General features: G+C 58.6%; 1 protein-coding gene across 2 annotated transcripts in view; it reads left to right on the top strand.

Moving 5' to 3' along the window:
- The window catches only part of PDE2A (phosphodiesterase 2A), a 42075-nt gene extending 22178 nt beyond the window's left edge, over window positions 1-19897 (top strand). For both annotated transcript variants that reach the window (XM_063148020.1, XM_063148024.1), the window contains 29 exons: window positions 7784-7873; window positions 8379-8467; window positions 8856-8965; window positions 9494-9549; window positions 9625-9684; window positions 9783-9942; window positions 10029-10081; window positions 10572-10646; window positions 10757-10798; window positions 10884-10952; window positions 11067-11197; window positions 11327-11438; window positions 11525-11564; window positions 12002-12065; window positions 12156-12234; window positions 12318-12495; window positions 13505-13617; window positions 13868-13945; window positions 14145-14267; window positions 14471-14541; window positions 14891-15013; window positions 15117-15204; window positions 15314-15361; window positions 15469-15543; window positions 15700-15799; window positions 16018-16130; window positions 16389-16427; window positions 16573-16679; window positions 16888-19897. In XM_063148020.1, coding sequence (XP_063004090.1) covers window positions 7784-7873; window positions 8379-8467; window positions 8856-8965; window positions 9494-9549; window positions 9625-9684; window positions 9783-9942; window positions 10029-10081; window positions 10572-10646; window positions 10757-10798; window positions 10884-10952; window positions 11067-11197; window positions 11327-11438; window positions 11525-11564; window positions 12002-12065; window positions 12156-12234; window positions 12318-12495; window positions 13505-13617; window positions 13868-13945; window positions 14145-14267; window positions 14471-14541; window positions 14891-15013; window positions 15117-15204; window positions 15314-15361; window positions 15469-15543; window positions 15700-15799; window positions 16018-16130; window positions 16389-16427; window positions 16573-16679; window positions 16888-17113 — 2712 coding nt within the window. In that variant the 3' untranslated portion in view covers window positions 17114-19897. The remainder of the gene's footprint in view (window positions 1-7783; window positions 7874-8378; window positions 8468-8855; window positions 8966-9493; window positions 9550-9624; window positions 9685-9782; window positions 9943-10028; window positions 10082-10571; window positions 10647-10756; window positions 10799-10883; window positions 10953-11066; window positions 11198-11326; window positions 11439-11524; window positions 11565-12001; window positions 12066-12155; window positions 12235-12317; window positions 12496-13504; window positions 13618-13867; window positions 13946-14144; window positions 14268-14470; window positions 14542-14890; window positions 15014-15116; window positions 15205-15313; window positions 15362-15468; window positions 15544-15699; window positions 15800-16017; window positions 16131-16388; window positions 16428-16572; window positions 16680-16887) is intronic.
- Window positions 19898-20250: the final 353 nt, after the last annotated feature.

The following is a 20250-nucleotide window of genomic DNA, read 5'->3' as shown; positions in this document are numbered from 1 at the left end:
GAGCCATGGGGTGGAAAATGGCAGGGAGCAGAGCTAGCTCCCGAGTCTCCCTCCTCTTGGGGCAGGAGAGATCACTGCTCCTGGCTGGCTCCGGCAGATGGAGGGTGTCTGGCACCTTTGGATGCCCTGGCCCCAGCTTTGGAACTCCCCACACATAAGGGGGAGCTGGAGGCCAGACCCCTGGCTGGGTGCTGACCCATTAAACACCAGCACTGTGACCCTTTCTGCCATGTAATGGGCTTTGCTCTTCTCCTTGCCGTGCCTCAATTTCCCCATCCGAGCAGTGAGACCACCCCAATTCCTTCATGGCAATTAAGAGCTGCATCCTGCCATCAGACCCTCCCAGACATGGAAAATAAGAGCAGTCCCTGTACAGACAGAGTGGAATCCCCTGGGGGGGCAGCTCTGGCAGCCCCCAGCCCCCCACACCCTGCTCCGGAGCACTGCCCAAATCGAATTCCTCTCCAGCTGCAGATGGCCAGGAATTCAATTTTCCCAGATCCCATCAGAGTCTGATAAATGAGGTCCCTAATCACTGTGCAGATCCCATTAGCACCAGCCATGCCAGGAGGGGCTGCACGGATGGATGAGGGAATGCTGCATCCCCCTTCCCACCCCACTGATTCTTATCCCCCCAAGGGACTTACATGTTCCCTGAGCCCTCTCTGGCTGCATGCCCTGAGCTTTGCCATGATGGTCCCAAGCAGAGCCAGGCACGGAGAGCCCTGCATGGCTAATCCATCAGAAAACATCTAGGAAAGTCCTGGAAACCCAGCCAGCGTGGATGGGAAGGGGACTGTGTGCCAGGGAAGTTTTCCCAGCCATGCCATGTCCCAGGAATGCCCATCATGCCACCTCTCTCCCAGCACTGCCAGCACCCCAAGCTTGGTGCCAGGATGTCTCTGTCCTTTGGGGTGCAGGCACCTGCATAGCAGGGATTCCCCAAACCATGGAGCAGCTTTCCTGCAGCTGTTGCAGGAGGGTCCATATGTCCCTCCCTGACATGAGTTAGGGACAAGTGACGCCGGGCTGAGGGGGGTCCCTTTCCCTCTCTCTGATGTGGCTTAGACACAAGTGACACAAGAGGGTCCCTTTCCCTCTCTCTGATGTGGCTTAGACACAAGTGACAGTGAGACCCTCAGCCCTCACCACTTCTTTCTGAGAATAGTGAGCTAATTAGTGACAAACTAGTGACAGATCATTAGGCTGGTGGCCGAGCCTGCTGTTCCAAGAAGGCCACGATGTTCTGGGGACGGAAATCCTTGAGGAGTGTGGCTGCTGTCCCGATTTGTCCCGCCCGACAAAGGGACATCAACAGGAAGCAACCTTGACTCCAGCCCAGTTCTCTTGGCCCCGGGAGGCCAGGCCAGGATGTGGGGGGACAGGCCAGCAGCACCCCAAGGGCTTGTGAGCTGCCAGAGGTTAGGAAATTTGCTTGGTTCAGCAAACCTCCCACTCAGAATGTATGGGATCCTCAGGGAATGGCATCTGTCTGGTTCCAGGCTGCAGAAACTCCATGTGCAAATGGTCTGTGCAAATGTCCTGTGCAGTGTGAGCATGCCAGGCTCCAGCCAGGCTGATGTATGGGTGAGGAGGAGAAGGATGGGGTAAGGGATGCACTGAGCTCCAGGGAGACACTGGGCTCAGCACGGCTCGTTCCACCTCTAGTGGAACCAAGCTCTAGTGCCATTCTAAGCAGACCCTTTGCAGGTAGGGAAACTGAGGTAGGAAACTCCACAGAGAGGGAAACTGAGGTAGGCACAGGCATGCAGGGCTACTTGTGTGATTTTTTGGGATGATTCCACAGATTTGTGTCCTCCAAGCCTTAGCCTTGGAAGCCTTAGCCTGGATCACTGGGTGCCAGGGTAGCTCCATGGCAGGGTCCTGCACCTCAGCCCTTGCTTCCCATCCATACATTGCAGCAGGACCCCAGGCAAATGACCATGAGGAGACAAGAGATATCCCAGAAGTGTTTCCTTCCTGTTTGCCCTCATGATCCCCCTGGAAAAGATGAGGTAATTAAGGAGCTACCGTGTTGCAGGTTGTTGCTGCCTGATTAGATTAAAGCAATGTAATTTGGGACTAAGAGCGGTGCTGGGAGGAAATGGATGGATGGCTTCCCAACTGGAGTTGGGCAGAGCTGCCAGCTCTACCTTCCATCCATCCCTCCATCCTCTGCTGCCCTGCACCTTGCTCCAGGGACACTGCTGGAGGGTTATCAGGGGTGCTGCTTTGGGGCACTGGGGATTCCACTGTTTTCTCACCCCTACAGAGAGATTTTCCTGGGGAATTGTGACTGTGGGGCAGAGGGAAGGAGCCTGGAGCAGTGTGGGGGGTGGCAGAGGCAGGGTGACAGGGTGTCAGCAGTGTAAGAGCCTGTTGCAAAGTTGAAGGGTGTCAGGGATGTTCCTGGGGGGTGGGTGGGAACAGGGATGCTGCCTCTATTTCCCCAGCTCTGTGGGGAGGATTCCCTGGGAAATCGTGGCTTGTGGGAAAGAGCAGTGCAGGGAACAGGGACAGGGTGACAGGGTTTGAGCAGTGTAACATCCCATAAGTGGGATGGCAGAGCTGAAGAGTATCAGGGATGCTCCTGGGGGCGTGGGAACAGGGATGCTGCCCAGCTCTGTTCGGAGGATTCCCTGAGAAATCGTGGCTTTGGGCCTGGGGGAAGGAGCGGGGTGGGGAGCAGGGAAAGGGTGACAGGGTTTGAGCAGTGTCGCTCTGCCCACAGCACAGCTGGTGACCTGCTGCCTTCAGGAGCTGCTTCCCTGCTCCTTAGCTGAGTTTCCCCATCCATGCCCGGTGTCAGAGCTGTGTTCTCCTGCCTGGCCCTGCCCCTGGTTGTCAGCCCGGCGTTGCCACAGAGCCGGGCTATATTTAACCACCACGGCCAGAGCAGCCAGGGGAGAGCAGCCCCCCAGGGCTGGAGGGAGCTGGGGCGGCTCAGCATTGCTGGAGGTGGGAGAGGAGGATGAATCATGGCTCAGGGATATTTTGGGATATTTTTAATGCCGCCAGATTGCTCGGCAAATGCTTGGGCAGGGCGGCGCGGGCGCGGGCTGGGTGTTTGCTGGCAGCTGTGGCTCAGCTTGGAGGCCCAGGGGGATCAGCTGCTCCCCGTGGTGCTGTCACTCTGCAGCCGTGCACTGGAGAGGTGACAAAGGCAGGGACATCTGTCCCCGTGCACTTGGAAACAACTCGGGGTGTGATGGGTGGGGGCAAAAGGGGGTCCTGGAGCAGCATCTTCCTCCTTGAAGGGGAGGCAGGAGGGGAAAATGGTTCCCCATCACTTTCCCTGGAAAGGGGAAAGGGCTGGGAAAAGGCAGAGAGAGGGTGGGTGTGTCTGCCTGCAGGGCTGTGGTGGATAGGGAGCCCTTGGACAGGCACAGGTATCCAGGCACCCTGTGGGTGGGACACAAGGAGTGGTGAGGGGCTCTGCAGGTGGAGGCAGGCTGCCTCCCAGGAATCCAAACGGGATTTTGCTTTTCACCTCTCAAATATAACAAGATCCAGAGGGTGGTGGCTAAAAATGCGCCCTATCTGAAGAGACCTCAGTGGGAGGGAGCCTTGAGCCCCCAGCACTGGCTCTCAGCCTTGCAATGAGGTGACCACATGGTCACCCTCCTCATCCAGGGCTCTGCTTGGGAGGGAATTCCCTGGGGAGCAGCTCCTCTGTCCTTGAAGTCTGCAAACCCTCTGTGAGAGACATTGGGGCTGGTGAGACAGACAGCAGAGGGGTCCTTTGCTGTGCCCCAGATCCCTCCTCGCTGTGTTCTGCACTCCCAAGGATCCCAATCCCTTTGCAACCTGAACCTGTAAATCTAGTGAGAAGCATCTGCATGGGATGTAGGCACTGGGATGTGCTGCCCACTCAGCATCTTGGAAGCTCTAATTTGATTTGGGGCCCACAGCTGGTGATGAAGTTGTCCAGACAGAGCGATGTCCAGCTCCATCCCAAAGGTCATTGCTCAGGCAGGGGCTAATAGACTAATCCACTGCCAAAATTAATTGGGCTCATTTTCCCTGTGCTCACAGATGGATAAGGTCCCATTGGAGGGCAGGAGCCGAGTGAGCTCTGAGGGCTCACTGTGCCATGGATGCCTCAAGCTCCAGCGGTCACCTCTGGCAGATCATTTACTTGGAATCTTTACAGCAAAGCTGGGCTGGAAGCTCGGCAGGGGGATGATTCATTTCCTCGAGGTTCTCTGGGGAGGGTTGTGGCAGGAGTCTGCCACTGAAGCCTGGGCTGCTGCCAGCATTCCCTGCAGAATCAGCACCCATGGGTGATGGCAGCGATGGCAGGATCCATCTGGGGCCTCCCTAGCCCAGCACTCCCTTGCCAGGCAGGCTGGGGGTGCTGCAGCCCTGCTCAGCACTCCTCTGGGAGCAGGATGCTCCCAGGCACCTGGAATTGCTGCCTGGCTCTCTGTGCCTGTTTTCCCATGGTGAAAGAGGAATCCAGTGGGTGGCAGGTCCCTGTTCTGAGCTCTGTTTCATGCAAACTCCACTCACCGAGTGTATGCTCAGGTGTGTACCCCCTCAGAGAGAGACCCCAAGACCCAGGTACCCTCAGGAGGGCTGAACATCCCAGTGGGTGCCTCACTGCACAGATCCAGCCTCTGCCTGCTGCCAGGGGGTTCCTCCTCACCCTTGGGGGGCCTCCATTCATCTCCCAGGAGCAAGGCCAGGAGAAGGCATGTGAGCTCAGAGACCTGAGACCCTGTGGTGTCAGTGTCCTCCTCCTCCAGGCCCCCACCCTGCACATGGCAGGTGTGAAATGAACCTTTCTGGAGAGGAAGCTGGCCAGGATGGGATTTCTCTATTTCATAAACATCCAGAGAAGCTGGGGGTGCCAGGGAGGACAAACCAAGCTTCCACAGCTGGTGGGGGTGGGAAAGGGGTCAGGGGACAGACATTGCTGATCCTCATGTTTTCACTGCTGGTGAATTCCCTCTGATTAAAAAAAAAAAAAAAAAAAAAAAAAAAAAAAAAAAAAAAAAAAAAAAAAGCTGTTTTTAAATCCCAGCAGGATCTATGGAAGCCTGGGATGGCAGCTTGGGAGCCTGTGCTGAGGGGGACAGGATGCATGGGGACAGGATGCTTCTGCAGCTATCCAAAGGGAAAAGAGGGGCAAAAACAGCAGGGGAGAGAAAGGGCCATTTTCCATGAGGGAGAGAGCAGGAGTTGGCCTGTGGCAGGATTTGGCTTTGCCAGAGTGGGGGTGTCCATGTTGGAGCAGAGACAAATCCTTACTCCAAGGAGATGAATGGTGTCATTAATCTTCCACTGGCCCCAGTGGGAATACTGAGGCAGATGTGGCTCTGGTGCTGCACCCACCATGGGATGCTGGCCAAGGAGAGCTGGCAAAATTCCTGCCAGCATTGAGGTCCCCATGGGTCACCCTGTCAGCTCAGGGAGTCTGGCAGGGTGACATCAGTATCCTTGTCCTCTTGGGCCAGAGATAAGGTGACAGCAGTAGGGGCTTCACAGGCCATGAGTGTGCACCATGGGGACAGGATAGGGACAGGGTGCTGTTCACCTGCTCTGCAGGAGCAGCATCCTCAGCTCCTGGGGCTGACAGTGATACCATGCTATGCTGTGTCCCCTTCCCATACCCTGTCCTTGGATCTGTTCCCAAAGCCCTCTCTCCATGCCCATTTCCAGACAGCATTTCCCTCCAGAGCTGCTGGATGTGCAGCACCTGGGATGAGGGTGTTGACTCTGCTCCAGCAGCCAGGAATTGCAATCCCTCTAGGCTTTCTCCTGTTTTAGTGATGTTAATTAACCCCCTGTGCCCACTTGGGAAGTGTTACCATAGCTCTGCCCTCCATGGAAGCTGGGATGCAGAGCAGGTGCTGGGAGCTCTTCCTGGGAGAGCTCTGGTGCCCACTGGGTGCAGGTACAGGGCTGTGTGCATCCTAGTGACATTCCTGGTGACAGGCATGGGCTGGCTGATGGTTTCATCTCTCCACTGGGGCTGGGGGTGTGTGTGCCAATGCAGCCTCATCCAAAGACCCTGACACTTGTGCAGTAGTGCTGGATATGAAGGAGTCCCCACCCAAACTGGAGTAGTGCCTGGATGGTGTGGATTGCTGGGAATAGGACACAGGGGGCTCCTCAGCAAAGGGAAAAGCTGTTTATGGCAATAACTGGGATGTGGCTGTGGTAGTGGCTCTGGCTGTGCTGGCTCTGGGCCCAGGCTCTGTCCTAGCAGAGCCTCCAGAGTGGGTCTGCAGCATCCTCCGGGCGGAGGACAGGGGGTGAGGGTGTTGGGGGAAACCTCTGCTCTGGACTGGAGGATGTGGACTGGGAGTGGCATGAGTGGGACAAATGGAATTAGTGGGATGAGCAAGTGGGATATGCAGGATGAGTGGGGCAAGTGGAAGAAGTGGGATGAGCCATTGAATGGGATGAGCCACTGAGTGGGATGAGTGGGTTGAGCTGGATGAAAGGAACAAGCCATTGAGTGGGATGAGTGGGATGGGCAGGACAAGTGGGACAAGCAGTTGAGTGGGATGAGCCATCAAATGGGATGAGTTGGATGAACTGGATCAATATAGTGAATAGGCTGGGATGAGTGGGAGAAGCAGTTTAGCAGGATGAGTGGGATAAGTGGAATGAGTGTGATGTCCTTCCTAGCCCACCTCACTCTCTCTACCTTCTTGCAAGGCTGCAAACCCTCCTGCCAGCATCTGCTGCTGTCTCTTTGTCTTGGGAATATCTTCTTTTAGCTCCTGCAGCTTTCCCCTCACTGTTTCCGGGATGGACCTGTATTCCCAGCCCTAATAAAGCCACCACCCATGTCCAGCTGCCACCTGTCCATCCCCACACCAGGAATGCCACTGGCATTTAATGCCCCAAGCAGACCTACAGGACCCACTCAGGCTCTGCCCCATCTTCCCCTGCCCCAGGGGGCCACTGTGGAGGATCTGGTGGGACAGAGGGACGGCAGGACGGCCACCTGGCTGAGGCCTGGCTGTATTCTACAGTGCATGTGTCTCCAGTGTGAGTAAGTGACTGGAGATGCGGCCCTGTTGGAATAACATCCAGTGCCCATGTCTTCAGCTGGAAGCACCCTCACCGCCAGCCACGCTCCCAGTGCCATGTGGATGTGGCCCCGTGGCCAAGAATGCTCCCAGGGTGGGTGGGTGGCATGGCCCTGCACAGGGCTGCTGTCCTGGATGGGGTCATGGGGGCATGACAGTCCCCAGGTCTGGTTATCGGGAACCTGGAGCCTGGAGCCACCTGGCAAGGCTGGAACCAGAGGAAGAGCAAATCCCAACGCCATTATCCAGAGTCTGATTCCAAGCATCTACTGTTTCCATCATAACATCATCCTTATCCCAGTCTCCCAGACAAGGCTGGAGGCAGGAGCAGAGCTGGGAGGGTCACACCACAGAGCCTCCTGTGCCCCCCAGCTTTTCCATGTGTCCCCCAGCTTTTCCATGTGTCCATCCTAACACCTCTGCCCTCCACGGGGTTGTAATCCCCAGATGAGCTTTAATCCATCTCCTTGTCCCATTTCTCTTCTCACTGGTTTCTTTATGGCATGGCTAGCACTGAGGGCAGTGTGTGGCTCAGTGCCAAAGCCTCTTCTCCCTTTTTGACCAGCACAGGAGGGTTTGGCTCCAAAAAAGGCACCAGGAAGACTGGAGGCCACTGCAAGGGGTCTGGGAGCAGAAGGGCCTGTGCCATGGCGGGGGTCAGAGAGGGTGGGTGCTGCAGTGCCCTTCTCCATGGAATCAACCCCCAGTGAGCCCCTGCTCTGCTCTTGTCCCTGCAGGATGCTCTGCTGAGCCTGGGGGCTGCGCTTGATGCCGCTGCCCTGCGCGATGCCCTCCGCCATGCCCTTGTCACCCTGCTGCCCGCCGTGGTAGGTGGGGGATGCATCTGCATCCCTGGGGGCTGGGAGGGATGTGGAGCAGAGCATCCTCCTCGGGTGGGTGGGGATTATGGGGGTGCTGAGACTCCCTGGATTGGGGGAAGCCCTGGAGGGAGCAGAGAGTGGATTATCTGCTGGTTGATGCTGGGGTTCAGCCTGGGGTGGTGCTGGTGGTGGCCCTGGTGCTCATGGTGGCCCCAGGGTGCTGGTGGTGACCCTGGGGGTGCTGGTGGCCCTGATCTGGTGCCCCTGATGCTGGTGGTGGCTGGGCATTGTGCCAGTCAGTGCCATGCCATGGGCCCCCCCTGCCATGGGTGGATGTGAATGGGGCACATGTGCACAGTTGCCTGTGCACACCTGAGCAGGGCTCAGTGCGTGGGCAGGGCTGGGTTTGTGAATGTGTGCATGTGCCACTGCGGGTGTGCACACGTGTTTGTGCACACCGGTGGCTGTGCTCACGTGTTTGCACACACGTGTGGCTGCCCCTGTACCCCAGGAGCACGTCTACATCTACCTGCTGGATGGGGACACGCGGCTGCTCTGCGATGACCCCCCCCACGAGCTGCCGCCCAACGGGAAGCTCAGGTGAGCTCGGTCCCCTGCCCAGCCCTGGGCATGGATGGGCACATGGGGGGGCCCCGCTGGAGTGCATGAACAGGCATGGTGTGTATGGAAGGCAGGAGGGTTTCCATCCCTGTCCCCATCTCCATCCTTCCCATCCTCTTCTTCATCACACGTGCACAGGGGTTATGTGTATGTGCAGGGACACAGATGTTGGCACAGGGGCTGTGTGTGTGCAGGAGCACACACATTTGTGTCCAGGGGCTGTGCATGCCTGCAGGGACACACATATGCATGTGTGTTGCACAGTCCTTGAACCTGTCCCTATCCCGTGGGTGTCTCTGCCCAGGGATTGCCCCTTCCTGGGGGTTCACCTTCCCAGGGGGTGCTCAAAGTATCCCTGTCCCCACAGAGATGCTGTGCAGAAGCAGAAGCGGCTGGAATGTGGGGGGCTGCTCCCTGCCGAGCTCCCTGGCCGGCACCTGGGACCCCTGGCAGCGCCCCTGGCCGCTGGCACACAAGGTGGGAGCTGTGGGAAGGGTGCTCTTGGTGCACCACCCATGTATGGGGGTGTGGGTGTAGGGCTGGGTGGTGGGACAGGGAGGGGGATTGAGATGTGAGTGGATAGAGGGAGGGAGGGATGGATGGATGGATGGATGGATGGATGGATGGATGGATGGATGGATGGATGGATGGATGGATGGATGGATGGATGGATGGATGGTCGGATGGTCCATGGGTGGTCAGAGGCAGTGGCTGAGACAGCTGTGTGTGGGTGAGTGATGGTTGCATAGACAGGTAGGCAGAAACAGGATGGAGGCATGAGGGACAGGTGGGCACTGGGACTGAGAGGTGTTCTCAGGGACAAGGAAGCAGAGAGGTGGGCAGGTGGATAATGGATGGGTGGGAAGATGGAGAGATGGCTGGCTGACTGCCTGGCTGGGTCATGACACATCAGGATGTAATGGGGTCATGCACCCCAAGAGCTGAGTTCCACAGCTCCAGGCTGGCCCTGGGGCCCAGCTGGGACCAACCCTCTCTTGCTTGCAGTGCTCATCATCCCGCTGGTGGACAAGAACAGTGGGGCTGTGGTTTGTGTCATCCTGGTGAGTGCAGGAACATGGGCAGGGCTCTGGGGACAGGGCCTGGCCATGAGGGTCCTGACCCCACTCCTGCTCCAGGTGCACTGTGGCCAGCTGAGTGACTCAGACGAGCAGAACCTGCGTGCGCTAGAGAGACACGTGAGTGACTCCTTCTCAACTGTGGACCTGCCACCTGGGGACCTGCCAGCCTTTCCCCCAGCCCTGCTGCTCCTTGTCCCCTCTGCCCAACCTTGCAGGCCCTGGTGGCGGTCCGGCGCCTGCAAGCCCTGCAGAAACTGCAGCCCTGGCCCCAGGTCAGCCTCTCCACCAGCTCCTCCCAGACCTCTCTGGCCAAGGCTGAGAAGGCACCTGACAGCAGCTACAGTGACCTGGACTGCAAGATCCTGCAGCTCTGTGGTACCTGGGGGGACACTGGCAGGGAGGGGCGTGTGGGCAGGGTGAAGCCATGCTCAGCCCCTCACAGCACTGTGACCCTCACGCAGGTGAGCTGTATGACCTGGATGCCGCCTCGCTGCAGCTCAAGGTCATCAACTACGTGAGTAGCTGCTCCACCAGCCCCCTGTCCCCATCTGCCCCCAGCCCCAGGACACACCAGGGAGCCCTGTTTTATTTCAAAACAAGAAAATTCCCCAAAGCCAAGAAAAGCCTCAAGCATCACCCATGGAGTCATCAGTAGTGACCAGAGTGAGCAGCCTTGTAACAACCATCAATAGTCTCCAGAGTTAACAGTGCCACTGTCACGCTAAAAGCTCCTTGAGAGAACATCCAGGTTCCTCTCCTGCTTCTATCATTCTGTACCTCAGTATGACCGTCAGTAGTGTCCAGAGTGAGCAGCCTTCCCCTTGCCATCAGCAGCCTCCAGAGTGAACCTGCTGTGTCACGGGGAGGAGGTTCTGGGGAGGGGCACCCAGTTCTCTGTGCCATGTGTGGGTGCCTTGGGCACAGGGGGGCACAGGAGGGGCTGGATTCTGCCTGGGGAGTGCTCGGGGCAGGCTGGGGTGCTGACTCTCCCCTTAACTCCCCAGCTGAAGCAGGAGACCCAGTCTCTGTGCTGCTGCCTCCTGCTCGTCTCTGAGGACAACCACCAGCTCTTCTGCCAGGTAGGTGCCACTGGGCCAGCCCCCCAAGCCTGACCCCCACAGAGGACTACAGGACACCCCCTGGCATGGTGTCTTCCTTATGGGCACCCCCTCCTTCTCATCTTTTCCAGGTGGTGGGGGACCGTGTCCTGGATGAGGAGATCAGCTTTTCAGTGAGCAAGGGGAGGTGGTGAGGGGTTGGGAGGTCGGGGGGTGGGCAGTGGGTGCTGTGTGCTAACGTGTTCCCTTTCCCCACAGCTCACCTTTGGGCGCCTGGGGCAGGTGGTGGAGGACAAGAAGCCCATCACGCTGAAGGACATCAGTGAGGTGGGTACCAGCTCCGTGCCTTCCACACCTGGGGACACGGGTGTCACTCCAGTGTCCTATGGGGCTTCCTGGAGTCGGCCAGGGGTTCCAGCCCCATCTTCCCTCTCCCCGCAGGAGGAGCACAAGCAGCTGAGCAGCATGCTGGGCTGCGAGGTCACCTCCATGCTCTGTGTCCCTGTCATTAGCCGGGCCACCTCCCAGGTGGTGGCACTGGCCTGCGCCTTCAACAAACTCAGTGGGGAGAGGTGAGCAGCGTTTTGGCTGGGACTCTCTGTGGGGCTGCACCCTCTCACTTTTGGGATGCTGGAGCATTGTCCCCATGGAGAAGGGGGGGGGACCAATGGGGACGGACAACTGAGGTGTGCCCCCACCAGCTTCACAGACACGGACGAGCACAAGATCCAGCACTGCTTCTGCTACACCTCCACGGTGCTCACGAGCACCCTGGCCTTCCAGAAGGAGCAAAAGCTCAAGTGTGAGTGCCAGGTGAGCATGTGCAGGGCTGTGCCACGTGCGTGTGTGCGTGCCCCATCTCGCACTGGTCACTAATGGCATTCTCTCTGTCCCCTCAGGCCCTGCTGCAGGTGGCCAAGAACCTCTTCACCCACCTGGGTAGGTGCACTGGAGAGCACCCATGGTGAGGGTGCTGGAATGGGGAACGGATGATCACTTCCCAGCCCTGGAGGGTGGTAGCAATGGGGTCTCTGTCCCCAGCCAGGGAAAACCTTGTCCCCTTGTTGGGGAATGGTAACAGAAGAGTATGAGCTGGCACAGAACCTGGCACGCACTGATGCTGCATGACTGCATGCATGCACATAGCATGACCACAGAGCTCCTAGAAACACATGTACACATGTGCAGCTGCACTGCTGCACACATGTGCTGCTCATACAGGCACATTCCCCACACTGCCCCTGTCCCTCTGTGCCCCCCAGACTTCCTGCTGGGACCCTGAGCTAAACCCTCCCCCTGCTTTCACTGCATGAGTGGGGAAGAGGGGGCAGCGCTGCCTGGCTGGGGTCCCTGACCCTTCACTGCTACCCCTGCAGATGATGTCTCTGTCCTGCTGCAGGAGATCATTACGGAGGCCCGGAACCTCAGCAATGCTGAGATGTGAGTGGTGGTGGTGGGGCACGTGGGTGAGGGGACACAGGGGACACCGAGCTCCCCAGTGGGTGAGAATGGCAGCGGGGTGTCTTGCAGATGCTCTGTGTTCCTGCTGGACCGGCTCAGTCACGAGCTGGTGGCCAAGGTGTTCGATGGTGGAGTGGTGGATGACGAGGTGAGCACAGCATGGAGCTTGGGGGCCTGGGGTTGTGTCCCTCCCCACAGGCCTTTCTGGTGATCCCCTTCCCCTGCCCACAGAGCTACGAGATCCGCATCCCAGCAGACCAGGGCATCGCTGGGCACGTGGCCACCACTGGCAAGATCCTGAACATCAAGGATGCCTACTCACACCCGCTCTTCTACCGCGGCGTGGATGACAGCACTGGCTTCCGCACCCGCAACATCCTCTGCTTCCCCATCAAGAATGAGAGCCAGGGTGAGGCAGGGATGGGGGCACACTGGGAACAGGGGAGTCTGGCCCAGCAGGTGTCTTGGCACATGGTGGTTTGGTCACCCATCATGTGGACATGACACTGGCCCCAGCATGCAGCACGGCCACAGCATCATCCCCAGCCTGTGGGCATGAATCCTGTTCAAGCACAGGGGCACAATCCTGGCTCAGCTCTGTCCCCAGCATGTGAACCCCCTTCGTCCCTAGCATGTGAACACCTTTCTGTCCCCAGCCCATGGGCTCCATTCTGCCCCCAGCCCGTACACAGAGCACTGCCCCAGCACATGGGCATGACCCTGTCCCAATCCCATGGTCACAGTCCTGTCCCCAGCATCAGGGCAGCATTCTGTCCCATGAATGTGGGCATGGTCCTGTCCTGACCCTTGGGCTCAGTGCTGTCTCCTGGTACAAGGGCACAGTTCCTGGGTGTGGCTGTCCCCCTGCAGACAAACACAGCACTGACCCCAGCACATGGAGATGACCTTGTCCTAGTCCGTGGGCTCAGCGTGGTCCCTGGACATGATCCTGTCCCCCTACAGACACTCAGCACTGTCTCCCAGCCCATGGCCATGATTCTGTCCCAGCCCATGGGCACAGCACTGTCCTTGATCACATGGGCATGATCATGTACCCTGCATGTGGGCACGATCCTGTCCACCAACACATGAGCACAGTACTGTCCCTGGGCATGAGCCTGTCCCAGCCCCTGGGCACCGCACTGTCCCCAGAATGTGGATGCTATGCTGTCCCCAGCCCACAGGCACTGCACTGTCCCCAGAATGTGGGTGTCATGCTGTCCCCAGCCCACAGGCACTGCACTGTCCCCAGAATGTGGGTGTCATGCTGTCCCCAGCCCACAGGCACTGCACTGTCCCTGCTAGTTGGGCACAACCCTGCCCTAAGCCCACAGACACGGTGCTGTCCCCAGCATACAGGCATGACCCTGTTCCCAGCACAAGGGCCTGATACCCCTGCTGTTCCCCCTCTGCTCCAGAGGTCATTGGGGTGGCAGAGCTGGTCAACAAGATCAATGGCCCTTGGTTCAGCAAGTTCGATGAGGACCTGGCCACTGCCTTCTCCATCTACTGCGGCATCAGCATCGCCCATGTATGTGCTGGGGGTCCTCCACTTGGAGGGGGTCACACACAGCGTGGGCTCCCAGCTCTGCCACAGCACAGAGCGATGGATGGGGGGATGTGTGTTTGTGGTGCCCATTCCTTGGGGACAAGTGGTGGTGGCGCTGGGATGGGAAGGGAATTCACGGGCACAAAGATGTGCTGTGGTGCCAGGGTGGGCTGGCGGGTGCTGGAGGTGTCTGCCCACCCCCAGCACTCCCATCCCTGATCCTGCCCCACAGTCCCTGCTGTACAAGAAGGTGAATGAGGCACAGTACCGAAGCCACCTGGCCAACGAGATGATGATGTACCACATGAAGGTGAGGTACCATGAGGACAGGGACAGGGATTGGGACCCCCACTGCCATCATGGTGCCCCCACCCTTTATCTCAAGGTGGTCACACAGCTGGGTGGTGGTGATACCCCAGGGCTCTCTGCTCTCCCTGTGGTTCATGTGGCCTTTGGGACACCTGGTGACATCTGGCCACAGAGTGGATGACTGCCTATGGCTCCTGCAGGTGTCTGATGATGAGTACACCAAACTGCTGAGCGAGGGCATCCAGCCTGTGTCCACCATTGACCCCAACTTTGCCAGCTTCACCTACACACCACGCTCACTGCCTGAGGACGACACCTCCATGGTGAGGACCATGGGGACAACTCTCAACTGCCACCATCCCCTGCCTGGCCTCAGCCAGGTCATATATCCCAACCTGGGGTGCTGGGGTGAAGGGTTGTGGTTGCAGCCCTGAGCATCTTCCTGTTGAGCAGGGGCAGGGATGGCTCGTGGGGGACCTTGCTGGGCATTGTCATTCCTTGCCACTCCCTCTATCCCTCCTGCCAGGCCATCCTGAGTATGCTGCAAGACATGAATTTCATCAACACCTACAAGATGGACCGTCAGACGCTCACCAGGTGAGTCCTTATCCCTGTCCACCTTCCCTGTCTCCATCCTCATTTCCATCCCCATCCACCTACTTCATCCCCTCCATCTCCTTCCCTGTCCCCATCCACATCCTCATCCCTGTCCACCTTCTCTGTCCCCTGTCTGTATCCTCATCCCTATCCCTATGCCCATCCCCATGCAGAAAACTGTCTACCTTCCCTGTCCCCATCCCCCTCCCATCACTCTTCCCCAACCCTTCCCCATCCTCATCCCCATCCTGATCCCTATGCCCGTGCCTGTGCCTGCCTGGTGGGCACCTGGCAAGGTGGAGGTCCCTGTGGGGTGAGACCCACCCTGCATGGCTCTGCCCCTGTCCAGGTTCTGCCTGATGGTAAAGAAGGGGTACCGTGACCCTCCCTACCACAACTGGATGCACGCCTTCTCCGTCTCCCACTTCTGCTACCTGCTCTACAAGAACCTGGAGCTCGTTAACTACCTGGAGTAAGGCCAGGTGCTATCCCTGCCCCTGTTCTCCAACCCCTGGCCAGGCTGGGTTGCTCCCTGCTCTCCTGCCTGCCTCAGTTTCCCTCCTCCCCCTCCCCAGAGACATCGAGATCTTTGCCCTCTTCATCTCCTGCATGTGCCACGACCTGGACCACAGAGGAACAAATAACTCCTTCCAGGTGGCCTCGGTGAGCCGAGCCCAGAGCTGGGATGGGCGAGGGGGGAGGAGAGGTACGGGGAGAACTGTGGGGGTCTTCACCCCCATAGTTCCATCATTCTGGCTGCTCTGCCTTGCAGAAATCAGTCCTGGCTGCGCTCTACAGTTCAGAGGGCTCTGTCATGGAGGTGAGATCCCCCACATCTCTCATTGCCCATCTCTCCTGGGTTCTGGCTGCGTGGCAGCATCCTTACCTGCTCCCTGCCTGCTTTCACTGTCCTGCCTTCTCCCACAGAGGCATCACTTTGCCCAAGCCATTGCTATCCTCAACAGCCAAGGCTGCAACATCTTTGACCACTTCTCCAGAAAGGTGAGTCCCCCACCCAAACATCTCTCTCCTGCCACCCCCTGCCCATGCTGAGCCCCTGTGTCCTCTCCAGACCTCCTGTTCCCCATCCCTGGATCCCGGGGGGTATGGGAGCTGGCAGGGACACAGAGCTGGTCACAGCAGCTGCCTTGCCCTCAGGACTATCAGCGCATGCTGGACTTGATGCGGGACATCATCCTGGCTACTGACCTGGCCCACCACCTCCGCATCTTCAAGGATCTCCAGAAAATGGCAGAAGGTGAAGATCCTCAATGGAGATTGGGATTGGGATTTGAGGGGTGGTAAGAACTCATCCCACCAAAGCTGGGAGGTTCTTATGTCAGGGGTGATAATGGCTGGGACATGACACAGAAGGTTCTGGCTGTCCCTTAAATGCTCACAATGTGGCATGAGGGGGGCTATGGCGCTCTGTCCTGAGCCCCCCATCCCAAGCCCTGCCCCACACTGTGCCCACAGTGGGATATGACTCCAAGAACAAGCAGCACCGCAGCCTGCTGCTCTGCCTGCTCATGACCTCCTGTGACCTGTCTGACCAGACCAAGGGCTGGAAGACCACCAGGAAGATTGCAGTGAGTGCCACACCACAGAGCTAAACCCCTGAATGCCACCTCAGAACCCACCTAGGCCACCTGCATGTCCCCAGGCACACACCTGCCCCTTGTGGAGTGGGTTCCTCCATGCAGGACCCTGGACCATGCAGAACCCAGTTTCTCCAAGCCAGACCATATCCCTGCTTGGTTCAGAGCTGTGGGGAGGGGTGTGGAGGGCAGTGGGGATGGGGGATCATCCCAGGCTGCACCCCCTGTGCTGACACCTGTCTCTTGCAGGAGCTGATCTACAAGGAGTTCTTCTCCCAGGGTGACCTGGTAGGTACCAGCTGGCAGGGTTGGGCTTGGCCAATGCTCCTAGACAGCACCAATGGGATGGGGGGGTGGGCAGTGGGCAGAGAGGTCTTGCCTGGGAATGGGGGGAAAGCACCACTGGCACTGACCCTCCTCACCACCCATGCAGGAGAAAGCCATGGGGAACAGCCCGCTGGAGATGATGGACCGGGAGAAAGCCTACATCCCCGAGCTGCAGATCAGTTTCATGGAGCACATTGCCATGCCCATCTACAAGTGAGCCCCAGTGCTGGAGCTGGGATGGGGAGGACCCCCTGCCACCCCCACCTCCCTCAGGGTGGGATCGGGGGCTGTGTGTGCCAGGTCTGGCAGATGTTGGGGAGCGTTCCAGGCTGTGGGGATGGGGGTTGCAGTCAGCCAAGGGGGTTACACTGAAGTAAGGGGTGCAGCCCTGTGCTGATGGAATGCATCCCCCATTCCCCAGATTGCTGCAGGATCTCTTCCCCAAGGCAGCAGAGCTCTACGAGCGGGTGGCCAGCAACCGGGAGCAGTGGACCAAGGTCTCCCACAAATTCACCATCCGGGGGTTGCCCAGTAACAACTCCCTGGACTTTCTGGATGAGGAATATGACCCACAGGTCCCTGACCCCCAGCTCAATGGCTGCCTGGAACCTGAGGTGGGGCAGCCCGCCGAGGCTGGGGCCGAGTGAAGAAGGCGACGGGGGGGCCACAGCCATGGCTGGGCTGGGAGCATCCCCAAGCCTCATCCCCCAGCTCATGGGGAGGAGGTTTGGGGGGATATCAGTGAATCTGGACTACCACAGCAAGGGCTGTGTGCTGCCAGCAGCTGCCACTGGTCCTTCCCCACCACTGAGTGACTATCTCCTCCCTCCAGGGCGGGTGTTCAGGTGTCCCGTCCACCCGGGAGTCCATGGGACACTTGCCTTGGTGGCTGGGAGCACCAAGGGACACGGTGGGGCTGGGGGATGGATGTGCTTTAAGCTGCCTTAAGACTGCAGGTCCTGTCCCCATGGGGTGACAATAAGAACAATGTCCTTGGTGGAAGCACCCATGGAGGGCTCGGTCACCATGACATGGGTGTGCATGGGTCAGCAGGACAGAGGGGATGGTGTGGGGCAGGGTGGTGAGGGGCAGTGGGACATCTCTGGGGTGGCTGTAGAGCGTATGGGGGCTGTTATGGAGATCTATGGGGACCATAGATCAGGTCCATGGAAGAAGGTTGGCTCCAGCTGGAGGAGGGAAGGGGCACCAGAGTGGGATGGCCACGGCCATGGGGATGTGCCTGCATCCCCTGCTGGGATCCACACTGGAGAACCCGCTGCAGCCTCTCCCTAGCAGCTGCTGAGCATCCTTTGGCTGAAAGCCCCACCCCCCCAGGACCCCTGAACCCACTCACCCATGGAAGGGCTCATATCTCACACAGCCCAGTCCCATGCAACCACACAACCACATCCCCTACAAGGGCTACACACCTGCCAAGGCTGGGGGTCCTGCTGCTGGTTTGCATGCACAGGGGAGGGAGGCTGTGTTCCACAGGGGGTCCATCTGGTCCCACACATCATCTTCACCTTCTGGTCCCATACATGTCCTTGCCATAGGCAGAGGAACATGGGTGTTCCTCTGAGGTGTCCACCCGGAGCCTCCTCACTGCAAGCAGCTTCTCTGCTTGGTGACCATGTTGTGAGTAACCCTAGCTCACAGTGGCTTCACAACTCCTGCCATACCAACCTCTGTGCACGGATCCTGCCAACATTTGGGATCCTTCTGGTCTTGCAGACCACTGGACATGACCCCCAATGGTCTCCTGTGGTCCATCTGGTCCTGCAGACCACCATGCATTGACCCTGCTATTTTCCTGTGGTCCCTCCAGTCCTACGTGGCACCATGCATGGATGCTGTTGGTCAGCCATGGTTGATCTGGTCATGCATGGACCCTGGTGTTTTCCCATGACTCTCTCCTTGTCCTGACTGCCATGCATGCACCCCACCAATCTCCTGTGGTTTTTCTGGTCCTACAGACCACTGTGCATGGACCCTGCTGCCCTCCTGTGGTCTCTCCAGTCCCACAACCCAACCCATATGGACCCTCCCCGTCCCAGGGGCTCTGCCAGCCCCCAGGGTCCAACCAGCTGTATGTGATCCTGGGCTCCATCACCCCAGCCAAGGCCACCTGAAACACCCCTGAGCAGGGGAACTGCTGGGGCAGAGCTGAAGAGGGGGCTGGGGCTGAGTGGGTGTGCTCAGCATTGGGGGATTAGGGTGCACTGAGCCCTCAGGCTGCCTCATCCAGCTTGTGGGGGCTGGATGAGTCCACCACCACACCAGGGAAAGGCGATGGGAGCAGCAGGGTAAAATTCCAGGACTGCTGGCAGTGTTGGTTCTTTAGGGATCAAGAGTGCACGTGGGGCCCTTTGCCACCCCATGCCCACTGCTCTGCAGTAACCCATGGCACCATCCCCAGTGGTGCCACAGTGGGTCCCTCCTGGATTTGGGCTGCACGGTGGCTGCTTCTCTCCTTGGCTTGTCTGTGAGCAATGACTTGCCGGTGTTCTCGGGATACCTGGAGCGTGTCTGCAGGAGCAATGGGAGACCTCAACGCTGAGCTGCTCCACGTGGCTGAAGTGGCCTGAATTCCTTTTGCCTTACCTACTCGGAGATGCCTTTAGTGAGATGCTTTGCCCGAAGCCTGGTGGGACCCACCTGCTGACTGAGTCTGTCTGCTGGCCCATGGTTTTGCCTCCAAGACCCCCTTAAGCCCTCCCCCTTCCCCACACTGCCACAGGGGGTGGGGATGGTCCCAGAAGGCAGCAAACCCCCAAGCTGCAAGAGGAGGACAGCAGCCCCATCCCTGTTGTGTCATTGGCACAGCCCTGGCACAAAGGTGCCAGTAGGTACAACTGTTCAAAGACAGCCCCTGCATCCCAGTGCCGCCCAGGGATGCCTGACAATGCACACATCTCCCCATCCAACAGATGTGGGGGTGCCTGCACTTGGGTTCTGCATCCCGGGTACCACACCGTGGTGGGGGCACGCAGGGATGCCCTTTTCCCAGCTGTATCCCACTTTTCCAGCCCCTGCTGCTGGTGTGTGTAGGTAGTCAAAGCTTTCCCAGCTCCTGCCCCTGTATATACCCCTCTGGATAGTGAGGAGTGCAGCTCACAGCCAGCCCAGCTCACCCAGGAGTGTGCACAGGCGTGTGTGGGTGTGCAAACCTCCTCCAGCTTCTCTGTCCTTCTGTCTTGCGGCACTGGTTGTTCTGGACTCCAATGGAGCCTAAGGAGGAGATGGCTTCTCTTTCTTCCTCTCCTCCTCCTTTTCTTATTCTCCTTCTTTTCTTCCTCCTCCTTCTCCTCTTCCTCCTCCCCCCCCCCCCTACTGTTTCTCCTCCTCCTGCTCCTTCTTTATTATTATTTCTCTTTTTTTGGTGGGTTTTGGTTTTCCTAAATAAATTTCATATGTCAACCTTCCCGTGACAGGTTGGTGGGTGGCCTTGTTGGAGTCCGGGGAGCTCCAATTGAAACTTATGAACACCAAAATCACCCTCAGGGGGAGAATCCAGCTTGGGCAGTGTAGCTCTGACTCCCCAGGAGGCTCCAGCCCCTCCTTGGATGTTCCACTCTCATGGAATGCTCCAATGCTGGGCCCCATCCAGCCTGGCAGCAGGGGGAGCTGGGCCTGGGGCAGGATCCAGCTTGGGCTGGGACTGCAGGGGGATCCTAGGCTGGAATGCAGGATCAGGCCTGTGTTGGGACCCCTCTGAGCCTGGGCAGGGACTGGGGCAGAATCCAGCTGCTCCTCTGGTTCCTGCAGCCATCCTTGCACAGCC

This window comes from Melospiza melodia, chromosome 2 (genome assembly GCF_035770615.1).
Source record: "Melospiza melodia melodia isolate bMelMel2 chromosome 2, bMelMel2.pri, whole genome shotgun sequence".
NCBI lineage: Eukaryota > Metazoa > Chordata > Aves > Passeriformes > Passerellidae > Melospiza > Melospiza melodia.
The sequence above is the reverse complement of the archived record's forward strand: the minus strand, read 5'-3'. Positions and strand labels throughout refer to the sequence as shown.